This window comes from Sorghum bicolor, chromosome 1 (assembly GCF_000003195.3).
Source record: "Sorghum bicolor cultivar BTx623 chromosome 1, Sorghum_bicolor_NCBIv3, whole genome shotgun sequence".
In the NCBI taxonomy this organism is placed as follows: domain Eukaryota; kingdom Viridiplantae; phylum Streptophyta; class Magnoliopsida; order Poales; family Poaceae; genus Sorghum; species Sorghum bicolor.
This window is the reverse complement of record NC_012870.2, coordinates 79,944,762-79,962,652: the sequence shown is the minus strand read 5'-3', so window position 1 is coordinate 79,962,652 and position 17,891 is coordinate 79,944,762. Positions and strand designations below refer to the sequence as shown.

The 17,891-nt window shown below is 41.6% G+C and overlaps 2 protein-coding genes across 2 annotated transcripts; one reads left to right on the top strand and one right to left on the bottom strand.

Moving 5' to 3' along the window:
• LOC8078016 lies at positions 1,089 to 3,097 on the bottom strand. Its single transcript, XM_021446131.1, has 2 exons — positions 1,670 to 3,097; positions 1,089 to 1,577 (listed from the first exon to the last, which is right to left on the bottom strand). Exons 1-2 carry the CDS (start codon positions 2,687 to 2,689, stop codon positions 1,557 to 1,559), a joined length of 1,041 nt encoding a protein of 346 aa, XP_021301806.1. The 5' UTR covers positions 2,690 to 3,097; the 3' UTR covers positions 1,089 to 1,556.
• Positions 14,833 to 17,804, top strand: LOC8059500. Its single transcript, XM_002468617.2, has 4 exons — positions 14,833 to 15,168; positions 15,311 to 15,462; positions 16,605 to 16,780; positions 16,875 to 17,804. Exons 1-4 carry the CDS (start codon positions 14,950 to 14,952, stop codon positions 17,378 to 17,380), a joined length of 1,053 nt encoding a protein of 350 aa, XP_002468662.1. The 5' UTR covers positions 14,833 to 14,949; the 3' UTR covers positions 17,381 to 17,804.

Sequence of the window (17,891 nt, the reverse complement as noted above, 5' to 3'; positions counted from 1 at the left end):
AAACTAACTTTGCTCAATTAACTTTTGCAGGCCAGGACTCCAAAGAGAGGAGGAAGAGGAGATGGATCCTTGCCTCCTGCACCAACAATAAAGTGTGTACGCCGATGATGCTGTCTTACATAACACGAACAGGGGCGAAACAGCAGCATGCCCAAGCTACAGACATATTGAGCACGGCCCATAGCCAGATAGACAGCTGAAATAATCGTTATAAAAACATTGAAGAATAGAGAGTCATGAAGCGTTGAAGCAGCTCCAGAAAATAATGAAGATTCAAAAGCGGACTAGTCTGGTAGCAAACGGAGCAGTGTATATCATTATCGTACACCTATGGTTAGTAGTTGCAGCAAGCATTTTCTCAACTCCAGGTTAAAAAGCATCTCATCACAAATACTAGACATCTCATCAAACACTTGGTGGCATTGCATTGAATACTTGGGCAGTGACAACCACTCTTGCCTTATAGCACAAATAACACAGTTCTCACCAATCATATTTCCTGGAAGCTGATAGCATGACATGCACAGTTCAAATTTCTGATGTGCACAGTAATTGTTTATCTTAGTTCCACAGTCCGTTCTATAAGACAGCTGATTCAGGAGGTACCCGGAGGACAGACCTATTAAACATTGGAAGCAATCCATATAGTAGAACTCAGCAGCCATGTTCCCGGAACAATGGGAACGGGAATATGGGTCCCGAAACAAGGAACATGGCCACATTCCCGGCTGCTAAGTAATACTCGAACTTAAGGCAGGAACAGGTTAATCACTTTTCTATATGCTGTTCATCAAAAACTTGGAGCTTTTCTCTCAGATCCGTATTTTTATTCTCCATGAAACAAAGGCAAAAAAAAAGTATTTCATAGCAGTTTTTTTTTCTTTTAGAAGTAATTAAATTGCATCTTATAATTGATTGGCCAACATTGGCACAAGAGAAAGATCTGGAGAACAAAATCATTATTGGCTTGGGTGTTTGCCTAATTGTTTCTCCAATGCCCATCAGTTCTGTAGGGTTTCACAATGATGCTATGTTGCAACACAGGGTGAGTGTTAGTCTGTGTAGTCTACTAGTCTAGACAGTCAAAGTTTAGCTTAATTCCACACTAACACCAAGCAAGACAGATACATACATTAATAAGATGATCAATTGATAAATTAAGCCAACAACAGAAATAGCAGTTTGAAAATACCACTGTTCTGAAAGGAAGGAGAGAGATAGAGTAGCAGCCATAAGCGAAGCAAACAAGTAGTATCAACGGCGATCGGCATCAACGATTAGATAATCAGCAAGCTCCCAGTGGCAGGCACAAGGGAATAACCTCTGCCAACGATTCCGTGTGAAGTCTCTTGGTGGGCTTATCCTCCTGTCCTTGAAGTGGTAGATGCCGAAATTAAAAAAAATCCTGGTAATAGTAGTTGACGTACACTGCATTGGGAGCAAGCTTTGGGAACTTGTCAGTAGGAAGCATGACAGAATAAGTCCGACCAACGAATGCTGCATAGTTTTTGCCAATGCTGTTCAGTGGGATGAGCCTCCTCCCAACAACGTCCACCTCAAAAACCTCCACGCGGAAGCTATAACCATCATCCCGTGTCGTGATTAATTCTTGTGATGGGTAGGGCATGTTGGCTGGCTCAATAGGTTCAATATAGGACAAGAAGCGTACCATGAGCATCCGGTGGTCTTGGGACCGGAGAAGGTAGGAGATGCAGCTTACTGAGCGAGAGCTGACCGCCATCTCCCTCGACCTCGACAGGTATACCAACCGAGGAGGCCCGCGCAGATCTACCCGCATCACAAGGCCCTCATGTGTTGTGACATAACAGTGCCCTCGGAAGGACAGCAGCGAGTGGAATAGAATGCAGCCTTTGTTGTTGTACACGGGTTCGCACTGCTCACCAGAATGGACATTCACCCAGTACTCATCCCCGGGCTTTGCACAAATGATGCGAAACAAGCTACTCCTGAGGGCGAGCACCAGGGTCGTCGAGTCGTCGGAGTCGTCGTCGATGGCACCACCATTGATTGCTGAGGGCTTGGGGATGTTTATCTTGGTTGCCCCTGAGGGGTCGAGGATTTTTTTCTTGGGAGTGTCATTGACCAAGAAGCGCATCCCTTCTTCTTCTTCTTCTTCTTCTTCTTCTTCCGTGAGTGGTTCTTCTTGCGTATCCCTCACGTCGGTGATGGCAGGGAAATGGACGAGGGCGCCGGTGAGAGGGTTGAGGAGGCGGACGGCGCTACTGGCCTTGTCGCAGAGGACGAGGAGTCCATCAACGATGCCGAAGCAGTGGTGGGTCGAGAGCTCCGGGCGGTCGACCTCGGCGCGTGCACCGGTGCAGGTGTTGATGGGGCGGCGGCGCGACGGGGATGCGCAGTAGGAGACCGCGATCCAGTGGTGGGGGCGGAAGCGGGGGTCAAGCCCGCCGCCCGACAAACTGGGGTCGTCGGTGCACTTGCGCCAGGGCTTGCACAGACGACTCTTGGCTTCAATCCTCGGACGGCCGGATTCGCCGCAGCAGCGCCGCAACTGATTCGCAGTCGCGGTTGCCGTCGTTGTCGCCTCCGATCCGACGCAAGGGCCGCAGCCCGCGGGGGGATCAGTAAGAATCGCCCCAGATCCGCCGCTGGGGCCGGAGCCCGCGGGGAGATATCCCGCAAGTTTCCGGCTCTGCGACCGTGTCCTCATCTCCCGCTCGCGGCGGCCGGAGCCTAAGACGGGTCAGCACGTCGGGAATCGCGGCTGCCGGAGCCGGGGGCCGTAGCCGGCAGCCGGTATGCACGTGTCTTGCTTTGGTGTTAAACTATCTCCAACGATCGTCACCCAAAATACAAGACCCATTTGTCTTTGGGTAGCGCTACAGGTAAAAGGTTCCATACCTATTTTTAGTCTTCTCCAACAACAAGACCTAAAAGATAACACTCTCTGTAAATGGGTGTCCAGGAGAGAGGATACCCAAATTTGGGTTATGCCTCTCCTGATACCCAAAGTGGGTCTTCTATATGGGTACTCTGTTGGAGGCTATATGTATTGTGTTAGAGACCCATTTTAAGTTTGGGTTCCAAATGGATCTCCCGTTGGAGATAGCCGGGCTTGTTTAGGTGCCGCCAAAAAAAATTTAATGACATATATATAAAACATTAAATATAGATTAAAAATAATTAATTATATAATTTACATGTATTTTACAAGATAAATCTTTCAAGTTTAATTAATTTATAATTAGATATTAATTATTATAATTATAAATATATTATAATATCTAGAAATTTTCTTTTGAAAAACTCAACGAGACGAAGACAGACGATAAGGACTTGGGGTATTTTATTTTGAATTTTGTAGAGGTGTCGGTGTGTCGGCCATTGCAGTGCACTCTCCTATAAGCCATTTAAAAGTTCGAGCGGCCACAAGTGTTATTATGCTAAACTTTTTTTTTTTTGTCTTTGTCTTTCGCGTCATTCCATTTATTTTTATCTCAAAGAATGTCAAACTAGCTAAGATGAAAAAAGTCTAGAATGTCCTCATGTCTTGTGCCATCGTGACTGTCGATGGTGCCCGTGAAGGCGAAGCGCAGCAAGCACTCGCGGGCGTCCGCACCTCCTCCTCAATGAGACTATGTGGTGGCCACCCAAGAAGAAGTCCAAGCACAGGAAGCACAGTAGCAAGAGCAGCGGCAAGCCGAAGAAGCACCACCCCAAACCTTGGGCCTCTGACCGTTGTGCAGGAGCGGGACAACGGGAAGGCAAGCAGGCAGGGACAGGCTGTAGCGGATCTGGCACGATGGCAGCCTCCATTAGCACGCGCGTGGTGGGATGCCACAGTGTCGGAGCCTCAACGGCACAGGCGTAGGCGACCTCTGCATGCATGTCCGCGAGCGCGCAGGGAGCTCCATCCCAACCGCCACGGGTGTGCCTAGAGGGCATCTTCGCGCGGCCGCCGCGAGCGCAGGCACACGAGGGAAGGCGTAGCCAGGTGCGTGTGGTGGGCAGCTCCACCCCCTCCCGCCACGGGCGCAGGCGCAGGCGAGCTTGGGCTCGCAGCAGTGGCCAGTGGGTGCGCATGGGGGAGCTCTGCCCAGCCGCCGTGAGGGTGAGCGTGGGCGAGTGAGCTCTACCCTGGCATCAGCGCGACGGTGCGCGACGAGGAGGGTGGAGTCGGGTAACTGACAGTTTGGCCCCACATATAGTGAGAGAGAGAGAAAGAAGAGGATTGGAAAAGAGAAGGGTGTTTTGGACATTTTCATTGACCAGGCCCATATGTCAGAGTCCCAAATGACGGAAAACTGACAGAGCATTGATGGAATGGCGTTATGAGGTTACAAAGTTTAGCACGATGACCGCTCGAATACTTTAATAACTTGTAGAAAATTGCAATCTCTCATAATGGCACTCATGTATAAAGTCTCGTTCTCAGACCACTTCACCTCCGAATTTTGGGCCGTCGAGCTGCCCACCAACCCATCGCGTTTTAGTTGCCCACCAAAAAATTTTTTAACGATCCTGTCTAATGTTTAGACATATGCATGTATGGAGCAAAATATAGATAAAAAAATAAACTAGTTACACAAATTTATTAGAAAATTGTGAGATGAATCTTTTAAGACTAATTTGTCCATGACTAGTTTTAAGTGCTATAGTACCCCCATATATTCTAATAACAGATCAATTAGGTTTAATAAATTCGTTTTGTAGTTTCAAACGAGTTATGTAATTAGGCTTTTTATTAGTATCCAAACACCCTTTCCGACGTCCCACGAATCATCTGACGCCGAAAATCGGGCCTTGTTTAGTTCACCCCAAAATCCAAAAACTTTTCAAGATTCGCCGTCATATCGAATCTTACGACATATGAATGGAACGTTAAATATTTTAAATAGCTAATTATGAGACTGATCTTTTGAATCTTACGGCATAAAATTAACTAATTACATAGTTTACCTGTAATTTATGAGACGAATCTTTTGAGTCTAATTAATTTATGGTTGGCCAATAATTGCTAAATACAAACTAAAATACTAAGCTCCATTCGATTGTCTTATAAATCACATTTTTTTTGACAAGTGATCAAATTTATTAACAGCACGAGGCTGAAAGTGCCATTACAGAACTAGTGGTTACAGAGTTGATTACCCAAAGAACGGGACAATCATTTGCATGACTAGGATTAGTACAACTATAGACATATTGAAGTTGATTGGAGCTAATTGCCTGAAATGTCTGTCTTGCCAAAGAATCAGCCATCTGGTTTTGGCTTCTTTTAATTCTGCGCACCTGTGAACTTTTAATTGACAGCAGATTTGCTGCACTTTGAGTGTAAGGCTTGATTCTCCAGTCCGGCGGGTTTGAGTGATTGGATTCATTGAGAAAGTGCACCAGTTGTTGATTATCAGAAAAAAATTGTGTACCACCTGCATTGGATCTGGTTTAACAGGTTGGCTGCTAAGGCCAATGATGCAGATTCTGCCATCAAAATAGAGGATGATTCGGGCATGATAGCTTTAATAAAAATACTTGTTGGAGCGTTTTCCTCCGTGTTAATAATGAAAACTCCTAGTCCCGCTTGTTTAGTGCTAGAAGTGTCATTATCTGGCAATGTGGATGTATATGTGTAACACCTGGTTCCTGCAAAAGAAGAAGGGAAAGAAACCAGTAATGGATCTGTAGTTTGAATGCTCCTTTGCTCGGTACCTGCAGAACTGTTGTTAGTATAGAGGCTGTTGTCTTGCAATGAAGGAGAAATTGTATTTTGGAGTGCATCCAAATGGGCATTGATGTGGGCAGCTGCTGCTAGCTGGATCTGATTTGTAGTCCATGTTTTTCCTTTGGAACCTGTTATCATTACGAGCCTTCCAAATATACCAGAGAAGAAACAATCTATTACATAAATCTTGCTCTGCTATTTCATTTAGGAAAAGGAATGATAGAGATAGTTGAACTCCATCATCCACTACTAGAATCTGATTAGTGAGGAAGGGGGGGTTAGGTGTAGACCAGACCTGGGCTGGTACAATACAAGTGAAAAAGAGATGCCGGTCTGTCTCGTGCTGACCACAGTAAGCACAGTTTATATCAATGTGGATAGAGAAAGTACCATCTCTCACCGCAGTGGCAAGAGCTCTTCTAATAAGTCTCCAAGCAAAGGTTTTAATAATTGGAGGGATTAACTTACATTTCCAAGTGCTGAGAGGAATTTTTTTGGCTTCCTCCGATATGCTTCTGGGTCTTTGGTTTGGAAGCTGGTGAGTTTGCAGGGAAGAGAGATGGGAGTAGGCAGCTTTAGTGGTACAAATGCCATCTTTTGTCGGAATCCACCTGAGGATATCATTACCAATATGAGGGATAAGAGGGGTAGATTCAATATTATGAACAGCCTGGTTACTGAAAGTGGTGCTAAGAAGATGGTGATTCCAGGTTTGGGTGTTCTGGTTCTAAAGATCAGAAACTTTGGCCGCCACAGGGTTGTTAACAATAGGCAAGGAGAGGGAGTCATGGACATTCTCCCAAATGGAGCACCACGGTTGAGACCAAATAGAGGTGTTGCCATTGTGAATCTGGTATATGACATTGGAGTTGAGGTGGTGTCTAACTTTGAAAATGGATGACCAATATATGGATTTGGAGACATTAGCATTGGCCTTCCAGAAGAAAGTAAAAGGGTAGTATTTGGACTTAAGAATATCAAAAAGCAAAAGGTTTTATCGGTGGCAATGTTCCAAGCGGAGTTGATTATGCCAGCCAACAAACAGAAGCAACTCCACGGTATCAGCAGAGGGGGATGTATGGCAGAAGTACTACGCTATTACGACTTTGCATATGCCACTTTTTTGTCCACGGAATTGAAAGTAAAGGCCACCGGCGGCAAATCCCTCCGCGGTTGATGCAGCAAAACCAGCCGGCTGTTTGTTTGTTTGTTTGATTCCTCCTCCTCTCCTCCTTCTTGGACCTTGTTTAGTTCTAAAATATTTTACAAAATAAACACCGTAATACTTTTATTTGTATTTGACAAATATTATCTAATTATGAATTAATTATGCTTAAAAAATTCATTTCGTAAATTACAGATGAAATTAATTATTTTTTATTTATATTTAATGTTTTATGTATATGTCGCAAGATTTGATGTGATGGAAAATTTTAAAAAAAAATTGTAAAATTTTTTTAGAACCAAACAAGGCCCATCTGGTCTCTTTACCGTTTCTGCGCCCCGGTGATCATGCATGTCATGTTCTCCTTCCTCGTTGGTTTTGGTTCCCAGCTGGTCAAATAATTAATTACTTGTTTGTTAAACTTGGGACTTGGACGCCTAGACTTGGCCCACGACCTCGCCTGTCTTTTTCATGCATGGCCGAGACAGATGGCGACGCCTTTCTTTCAGGTCCCCAACCCAATGCGTGCAATGGCAATGACGACGTGTCTGCAAAGCTACGAGTGAAAATATTATTTAGGCCCTGTTTAGTTCCCCACCTAAAAATTTTTCATCCATCCCATCGAATCTTTGGACACATGCATGGAACATTAAATATAGATAAAAAAATAAACTAATTACACAGTTTAGTTGAGAATCGCAAGACGAATCTTTTAAGCCTAGTTACTCTATGATTAGCCTTAAGTGCTACAGTAACCCACATATGCTAATGACAGATTAGTTATGCTTAATAAATTTGTCTTGAAGTTTCCTGACGAGCTATGTAATTTGTTTTTTTATTAGTTTCTAAAAACCCCTCCCGACATACTTCCGACACATCCGATGTGACACCCAAAAAATTTTCGTTCCCAATTTAAACAGGCCCTTAGGCCTTGTTTAGATGGAGGGTGAAAAAATTTTGAGTGTCACATCGAATGTTTTATAGGATGTCGGAAGGGGTATTCGAATACTAATAAAAAAAACTAATTACATAACTCGTCTGGAAACTGTGAGACGAATTTATTAAGCCTAATTAATCCATCATTATTATATATGGGTTACTGTAGCACTTAAGGTTAATTATAGACTAACTAGGCTTAAAAGATTCGTCTCATGATTTTCAACCTAACTGTGTAATTAGTTTATTTTTTATATATATTTAATACTTCATGCATGTGTCTAAACATTCGATGTGATGGGTGAAAAGTTTTTGGTATGGGAACTAAACAAGGCCTTACTAATTTATTATAAGATAAAAATATTATTAACTAACAGAAAAAGTACGATTTATAAGATAAACGAACAAGCTTGTCTGCTAGGGCTGGTCTATTCTGTTCAATTCCAAATAGCATAGTTTTCGTCGTGTTTGGTTTCCACGGCGATTAGTTGTTGTCCCATCAAATATTTAGATACATATACATAGTATTAAATATAAACTAATTATAAAACTAAAGATGTTTTTAGTGATTTTTAAATAGCTAATTAAGAAAAAAATCTTTTTTTGCGAGACTAATCAAAAAGGAATTCTATTAGCTATCAATGATAATTTGTTAATAGAAAACTAGATGAGACATATAAATAAGAAAAAAATAAACACTTTAGTGGAGAATTATGTGAGAGTTATGTGAGAAAAATCTTTCTAGAAGATCATGTTAGATAGCTATTTGGAAGTCGTTAACTATTTGAGAGTCGCCAGTTATCTGATCTCTCTTCTTGATAGCCAATAAAATGTTATTTTTTATTATTTATATACCTCATCTAGCTAGCTATTTGCAAATTGCCATTAAATACGTCCTCGTAGTCAATAGAATTCCTCCTACGCTAACTATTTGACCATCATTATGGATGCCCTAAATACCAAGATTAAGACTAATTTACGAGATAAGTTTTTAAGTCTAATTATTCCATAATTACTAACAGATTAATATATGATTGCTATAGTAAACATGTGCTAATGATATGTTAATTAGTCTTAATAAATTTGTCTCGCGGATTAGTGACATAATCTGTAATTTATTTTTTTTAGTGCAAAAAACCCTATATAACATCCCATGTAACATCAGATATGATACCTCTTGAATTTTAGTCGCTACATCCAAGCTTAATGGAGCTTTATTGATACTTGACACTAATAAAGTTACATCCTCCGCAACAAGCCTCCGTGGACCGCTTGGGCAAGCGAGTGAGAGATGGCTACCTAACCAAACGAAAATTTTGCTGCGTTTGGCAAGACGGGTCGTTGTTAGGCCCTCTATGGTACAAAGTTTGGGTTTCTTTCAAAAAGCCGGTGAAGCTGGAAAAAAAACATGTTTTGGTGACTCGATTGTAGCAAAAATAGCTTCGGCTTCATTAAAAAAAACCAGACAACGGAGAAGCCAGTAAGGTCTTGTTTACTTCTAATCAAAAACCCAAAATTTTCAAGATTCTCCTTTATATCGAATCTTTAAACGCATACATAAAATATTAAATATAGATAAAAATTATTTGTACAGTTTAGTCGGAACTGACGATACGAATCTTTTGAGCCTAGTGCTACCGTCACGAAATTTTTTGCTTCACAGTTAAACAAGGCCTAAAAATCATGCCGAAGCGACCAGAGAGTGCATATCTCAACGCACTCACGTGTTCAGTGTGCCGTCCATGTCCCCATCCGATGCTGTTCACCAGCTGGAGAGCCCGGACTAGCGTCACATTCTCCGATGCACTTTCCCAACTGGTTCAACAGAATCTACGTACTGTACAGTACTATCCACTTGCTAGGCCATCTTAAATCTTTACATCTCAAAACTTTTGGTTATAAATTTTACATTCAAATAGGTGTTTAGATGTTTTCCAAATTTTTTGATCAACAAGACACATGACACGGGTCTCTAAGCAAGTTTACACAGTTTTGGGGCTTTAATGTCCCAAATTCCAAATCTTTACAGCCAAGTTTTACAAGCCTTTGTTTAGATCTATTCTTCCAAAAAGTGCTCATTTCTCCAAAAGTTTTGGCTGTTTGGCTCAATCTAAACAGGCCCTTATTTAGATACAACAAAAAACCAAGATTCCTCATCATATCGAATCTTGTGTTACATGCATGAAACATTAAATATAGATAAAAAGATAACTAATTGCACAGTTTAATTATAAATCACGAGACGAATTTTTTAGGCATAGTTGCTTCATAATTGGATAATGTTTGTCAAATAAAAACGAAAGTGCTACAGTGTCAAAATCCAAAAAGTTTTTGATCTAAACAAGGCCCTTTCGTTTATATTTGACAAATATTGTCTAATCATAAACTAACTAGGCTCAAAAGATTCGTCGCGTCAATTCCGACCAAACTGTGCAATTAGTTTTTATTTTTGTCTATATTTAATACTCCATGAATGCGTCTAAAGATTCGATGTGATGGGAATCTGAAAAATTTTGTAAATTTTTTGGAACTAAACAAGGCCAATGTTTATGCTTTATTTAGATCTAAAAAGTTTTTGAATTTTAACGCTGTAGCACTTTCGTTTTATTTGACATACATTGTCTAATCATGAAGTAATTAGGCTTAAAAGATTCGTTCGTAATTTATAGATAAACTGTGCAATTTATTTTTTTTATCTATATTTAATGCTCCATAAATATGCCGTAAGATTCGATGTGACGGGAAATTTTGAAAAAAAATTTGTTGTTGGGTAAACTAAACAAGGCCTTAATTTCCTTGAGAAAAAAAGCATCTACGGCATGAGCTGGACTGCTGTGCTGGACAGCAAGAAGAAGGTACTGTACAGTATATATCAATCAACTAGTTATTTCCTTTACAAAATGCCATGGTAATGATTTTTACGGCCTAGGTTTTGTTTAGTTTCAAAAAAAATTACAAAATAGACACTGTAGCGTTTTTGTTTGTATTTGACAAATATTATCCAATCATGAACTAACTAGGCTTAAAAGATTTGTCTATATTTAATGCTTCATGCATGTGTTCCAAGATTCAATGTGACAGAAAATCTAAAAAATTTTCTAAAATCTTTTGAGAACTAAACAAGCCCTAATATAACTGGTGAGAGTTCCTAGCTAGCCTCAATTCCTTTAATTTCATCTATGATTCTTCATGCCCTTCACCTTCCATGAATTTTTTTAAGTATATATATTTAATATACTTTTATAAGCTCGAGCTAGCAAGCATTTTAAGAACACCTTTATTTCTGATTGTTATTAGGAATAACGTCGCTCATCTGGTTAGAAAGAATGTGTAGACGTGTGGCCACGAACGAACCTAACCACGTTGGTTACAGTCCTCCACAACTCAATTTTGGGTGCATAATTTCTTCTTCTTCTAATTATTACATTGAAAACTGGTAAGTTTCTAGTTGTTCTCGTTTTTTTATTTTTCTCTTATTATTATTATTATTTAAAAAATGAGTTTCTACTGTTTTTTAATCTCTCATATTAGTTGAAGTCAGAAGGCTCAATTCATTAGCAGGGTTATATTTACAAAATATGAGCAATACTTGCTAAGAATTGGCGTATATATAAAGATCTGCGTCCAAGTCGTGTTGCTTCTCGTCTGTGAATGCTTCCTTTGTGAATGCTAAATAATGCAGATATGCGTCGTACTCGTACCTACGACTTACAAGTTGGTTGCTTTGTGTTTGGCATTGTGTGAAAAATGCTAAAGAATCTCATAATAAGCTTGTCAAGAAAGAATATAAACGGCCCTTACATAAGAAAGACTATAAACGGAATTTGTAAGAAAGCATTTAATTATGTACTTTAACATTTAGCAAAAGCAAAACGGCCCTTACATTTCAAAATAAATGCATTTCTAGTTTTATTTTTAAGTCAAACAATTTTACTTTAGCTAAATTTGCTAAAAAAAAGTATTGTAAAGAAAGTATTGATGTGTATTATACTAAATTATAACTTTTAGGTGCAGTACTAAATATTTTCATCCTCTGACTATATATGATGCAAAATGTTGATATTCTTGTTTATAAACTTAGTCAAAATCAAAATAGTTTAACATAAAACAAGTTAAAGTTGCACTTGTCTTAGTATGTATGTATGAACTCTCCGTCCTGTAATATATTTTAGGATAAACTAAAAAGAGAATACAAAAAATACATATACTACCCCTTACGTAGTTCCTTAATCAAACAATATCATCAATGCGACTAATGAAGATTGGTTAATAAATGACAATTCACAATATAATACTTACCAGATTTGTGCTACTATTTAATGCAAAACTATCTCTTCCAAAATCTCTTATGTCCAGATATTATTTTTGAAAGCTAAAAAGCACTATAATTATTATAGGATGAAGAGGATATTATTTAATCACTTTCTTACTGATATTTTGGCAAGTAAGAGGCAAATGCTTGCTCACAAGGGCAGTCTAGGAAAAAAAACATCAAATGTCTCATTTCTATAATCCACCTTCCAAATTCGCATGGCTACAAGTTCACAAACAAAAGGCACTAGCGGATCATAAACCAATAGTTCTCCCCTCCCACAAAATCCTACCATCCATTGGCCAAGGGTAAAACGTAGTTCTAGTTTCTGCCATATTATAGCTAGTAGCTCATCCATGTATTCAAGAGGGGCTAGAAAATTGTAGCCAGCAAACAATCATTTGTACCTATTAGACATCTAATAAATTAGTTTTTACTCATCCAAACAAACCAGCAAACAACACAGTTGTAGCTAGACAGCTAATAAATTATTTTTAACTCATCCAAACAAACCCATATATTATAGTCAGTGTGCGAGTACTGTTATAGAGTATGATGGGCCTACCCTGCCACGCATACGCCACATTGGTGCACATATATATATTTGCACTAGATTTAATAATCATATAAACAACCAGTTATAGTATAGGGGCAACATCAATAAGCAAAGAGATCATGGAGGATATAAGCAGTGGCGAAGACAGAAGATTTCAGGAGCCCGGGCAATTCTCATTAAGTAAAAGTATTTAACTATAAAATTACAGAATTCTATATAAATATAAAGAAGATTTCTTTTGCATTTAGGCGAGGAGCCCGGCCGGCCGCCCGGGGTGGCCGGGCGGTGGCTCCGCCAGTGGATATAAGTATAACAGGTGGTGTTGGGCCTCAAGGCCTCAAAGCCCATGCCACGATGATAGTGATGCATGCAGTAGGTACATTGAGAAGTTGCTTGACCCAGACAACCACTCTCCAACATTCGATCTCATCAATTCGGAGTTGAGGTCCATGGCTGGCTATTTCTCTGCTTTTAGTAATAAACCATTCTTAACAGATTACTTATCTTAACTCTAATACTAAGTAACTAGTTCAAATACACCTCTCTGTAGCTGTTCTAATCCCTCTCCTGTATCCACTTTATAAAGATATTAATAATATGTTGGGAGAGAAGAAGAAAAAGCAGCAGCTACTGTATATTAATAATAAGAGATGAAGGCTTTGTTTAGTTCACCTAAAAAAACTAAAAAAAATTCAAGATTTCCCGTCATCTCGAATCTTGTGTCACATGCATGGAGTATTAAATATAGACGAAAACAAAAACTAATTATACAGTTTGCCTGTAAATCACGAGATGAATATTTTGATCCTAGTTAGTACATAATTGGATAATATTTGTCAAATAAAAACAAAAGCGTTACAGTATCAAAAACCAAAAAAAATCGAAACTAAACAAGGCCTAACTATGTAGCTAGATTTTTAGGGGCTTCAAGATGAGTTATTATTCTCTTGTTTTAGGCCTTGTTTAGTTCGCAAAAAATTTCAAAATTTCCCGTCACATCGAATCTTTGGTCGCATGCATGGAGCATTAAATATAGATAAAAATAAAAACTAATTATACAGTTTACCTGTAATTTGTGAGATGAATCTTTTGAGCTTAGTTACTCCATGATTGGACAATGTTTGTTAAATAAAAACAAAAGTGCAACAGTAGCTAAAACCAAAGTTTTTGTCAACTAAACAAGGCCTAATTTAGGTGGAAGGCAGGAGGCCTGCTCTCCATTTCCCACACCTCTCACACGCTGGAACGGATCGCCATTTCGCGCAACATGGGCGGCGGTGTGTCTGAACCTGAGGCGTTGCCCATGTTGCTGCAGGACGCCCCCAGGCCCCAGCCCATGTTTGTTCCCTCTATTTCCATTATTACACAGTATTTCCTTTTTTTTAGTTTTTCTTGTAGTAAAAAATGGGGGAAATGAGTTTGTCCACGAACACAACCCTTGTTTATTTCATTCAAAAACCGAAAACTTTTTAAGATTTCTCGTCACATCAAATTTTACGGTATATGCATGAAACATTAAATATAAATAAACATAAAAACTAATTATACAGTTTGCTCGTAAATCACAAGATAATCTTTTAAATCTAGTTATTTTATAATTAAATAATAATTATGAAATAAAAATGAAAATATTATAATTTTTAAAATTAAAAAATTTTTAGAACTAAGGCCTTGTTTAGTTCGTAAAAATTTTAGTTTTTGGCTACTGTAGCATTTTCGTTTTTATTTGACAAACATTGTCCAATCACAGAGTAACTAGGCTAAAAAGATTCATCTCATAAGTTACAAGTAAACTGTGCAATTAGTTTTTATTTTCGTTTATATTTAGTGCTCTATACATACGACCAAAGATTTGATATGATTTTAAAAAATTTTACGAACTAAACAAGGCTTGTGTTTGATTGACGGAACACAGAAGGAAATTGCGTTGCAAAGTGGCTTTGGGTCGTGTGCGCAGGCAGCAAAAACAAAAGGGACTTGGCTTGTACGTACTACACTTGCCACGGCGACGGCGACGGCGTCACCGACCCCACCCATGCAACCTTGACTGACCCGACCCAGTCAGAAAATGCCCCGGGCCGGGTGCGTGCGTGAATCGTGATCGATCGAGCACTCGCGTGTCTCGGTCGGCACTCACTCGGCACCGCCCACCTCCTCCGCGTCCGCGTCCTCTTTTTTGGCCGGGCACCGACGCCCAGAGGAGGAGGAGGAGGAGGAGAAGAGAGGGGAGCCCGCCCCGCCAAAAATAGCAGGGGCAGGGGCCGCAGGCGCCGCGACCCATGGGCGTCAAGCAGGTCCTCGTCCGCCCCCGCTACGGCGACGACGACGACGGCAGCAGCTGCAGCACCGGCAGCAGCAGCAGCGCCGGCCGATGCGACGACGAGGCGCTCGACCAGTCGCCGTCGCCGCCGCCCATGTCGTCCTGCGGACGCTACCTCCTCCACCGCGTCTGCAGGTTCGACACACTCGCCGGCGTCGCCATCAAGTACGGCGTCGAGGTCGGTAATAACGGTCTCTCGCCATCTTCTTCCCCTCTCTCGTCCATCGATCCGTCACTCGGCCGCCATCTGACCCGTCTCCTCCGCCGCCGGCCGCCGCGCGCGTTGGTCGCCTGCCTGTGCCTACTGCTCCTCCATCCAGGTGGCGGACGTGAAGCGCGCCAACGGCCTCACCACCGACCTGCAGATGTTCGCGCACAAGACGCTGCGGGTCCCGCTCCACGGGAGGCACGCGCCCGCCACCGCGCCATCTCCTCCCTCCTCTTCCCCGAGCCACGCCGATCGCGCCGCCAGGTTCATCTCTCTCTCTCTCTTCCACGCACAAGCACAACCATCGTAACAGAACACCGCGTGCTTAATTTCTTCAATCTATTATTTACCGGATTGCATTTACATGCCAACCAATCACACCTTTTGTGACTTGTGCTATGCACCATTTTGCCTGATGATTCGTTAAAAAATCGTTTATTTCTTCTCTTCTCTGATAAAGTGGATGCGTCGAAACACAACAGCAGTAATTGATAAGCACCACATTCCATTGCATTGCCAGGGCATCTTGCATAGTTACATGCGTTCTATCTACTCGACTTTGTCAACAATTCAGGCCAATTCTGGGTGAATTTTGACTTTGTGCTCACTCACCCTTCCTTGCTTCCTTGATGCGTATACAAGTAGAGTACTACATGATTTGGTTCGGCAATAATGGTCCATTTCCACAATGTTTACATAGTCAAATCACTAGCCTCGAGGTTGGCAGGTTTGGCCGCACACCGTTGAGAACCGGTGAGGTAGGCAGTGTTCCACGGGTGTGAAACCGACTGCCCCCTCCACGATTCACAGTTTCACACTCGCAGACACAGTGGCCTTAGTGTGTTGAGCACTGACCTGAAGCCTAGTGGCAGCTGTGTTTTTTCCTCCTATGCTTCCAAAGGTCTCTCTGCCACCTGTGTTCAAATGATACACAACATCCAAAGAGAAACCATGAGGAGGAAGCATGATGCACTCCTGCCTGGCAACAGATGTGCAGCAGCCTCCACATGCTCGCACTCTCTCGTCTCTACATCACTGCACACGCTTTATTCTTGACAGATACACATACACCTCTAGAACCTTGAACTGTTACAGAAACATTATAGAACAGTCCATACACAAAATACAGAAGTATTTATCTTTTCTTTTTGTTTTATTCTGGAGGGATTTTGATGTAGAAGGACAGCTTACTTATTATTTAATGGATGCTCCACTATTTAGATTCTTAGTACCTCCACCCCTAGATGTCACTGCATTATGCTGCTGCCTTTAATAGTTTAATGGCGCTACCATGTGACGCCTTTTCACAATGCTGACTAAATAGTCAGCAATGTCGGTGCTCCTCTTGGATAGGATAGGTACACCTCATGCTTTACTATCCGCAGTAACAATATGGTTTCTTTCAGAGAATGGACTACACGCCGCCCTCCCAAAATTGCTGCTTCCTTGGACCCATTCCTTAAACCACCACGGAGCACAGTTTCGCAGTCTATGAGCCTTCTGCAGGGGTACTATGGCCTTACACCAACTCCTAAGGAGAACCTGACCAATGAAGGCACTGAAATGGCGGCATACGCTAAAGGTAAATCCCGCTAATATCATTTGCTTGGGTTATGATTCCTGGTCTATCGGTCTACTGAATTTCTGAACTTTGCACCCTGGATGACCACCTCCAGGTCACCATAGGAAAGCTCGAAGCTTATCAAGCAACTTCTCTCTTGAAAATGGAGATGGCACTAGGGAGATGGATGATGCTGAAAAGCCCATAAGGCGGCGCCAGAAAACCGATGGTGAGGTGACAGCTAGGGAGGACAATGGCGGTAGCATGTTGGCGAGGTCTGGGCAAGGCTTGGCCCTTAGGCCAAAATCTGGCAGTCGACCAGATATGAATGGCAGCCAGCAAGACCTCTTGGCCACGTGGGTGCCGTCATATGGGGATGGGTTGCACGCTGTGAAGAAATCATCGAGCACTCCAGAGTTCCAAGATTCAGACAGCATCAGCATTGCCTCGGTATGGCTGAAGAGCAAGTGGAACTTGAAACCGGATGCTTTCACCCTCACGCTTCCTCTCCCGCTGTTCGACGGCATCTCCAAGCCTCTCTTCGACAGCATCCCGAAGCCTCTCCTGGACAACATTCCGAACTCGATCGCTGCTTGGAGGAACAAGGCGGCCAAAGATTAGCAAGGTTCATAGCTTCGTTTTTACAGCCTTATACTTATTGCTTGTTATTGGGTAATTTAGTGCAGTTGTGGGAACAAGGGCCTGGAGAAGTTGGCATGCACTGTACCTCCCCAGTCCGGCAGTCCCCCAAACCAAAAAAATTGGACACCGTAAACACAGACAATGCTGAAACGGCATGATGGATACAGTGACACATTACTTACACTGTTACACATACATATACTGTACTGAATCTGCTGTGCCAAAGCAGCAGCAGATGATTTTCAGGTTGGGAGCTGGGACATGAGCCTGGGGCTTATTTCAGCCTTCGTGGGGTATTCTTTTCTTTTTCTTTTGTATGTACACATATAGGAATGAAGGCAAACGCCAAGCACAGCATGTGTGCTGTTCCCATGTGCTAATAAAATGGCTTTGTTCATCCCTCCGTACTAGCAGTGTGGATTCAGCCTTTTTTATTTATATATATTCATATACATCTACTAGGTAGCCATGACATTTGACATGTATGCGA

Excerpts from the sequence above, each read along its gene's own strand:
- LOC8078016 (XM_021446131.1), bottom strand. The coding sequence starts at position 2,689 with ATGAGGACACGGTCGCAGAGCCGGAAACTTGCGGGATATCTCCCCGCG. Across the intron at positions 1,578-1,669 it reads AAGACCACCGGATGCTCATG|CTTCCGCGTGGAGGTTTTTG; the intron begins GTACGCTTCTTG and ends TGATGGTTATAG.
- LOC8059500 (XM_002468617.2), top strand. The coding sequence starts at position 14,950 with ATGGGCGTCAAGCAGGTCCTCGTCCGCCCCCGCTACGGCGACGACGAC. Across the intron at positions 15,169-15,310 it reads CCATCAAGTACGGCGTCGAG|GTGGCGGACGTGAAGCGCGC; the intron begins GTCGGTAATAAC and ends TCCTCCATCCAG. Across the intron at positions 16,781-16,874 it reads AATGGCGGCATACGCTAAAG|GTCACCATAGGAAAGCTCGA; the intron begins GTAAATCCCGCT and ends GACCACCTCCAG.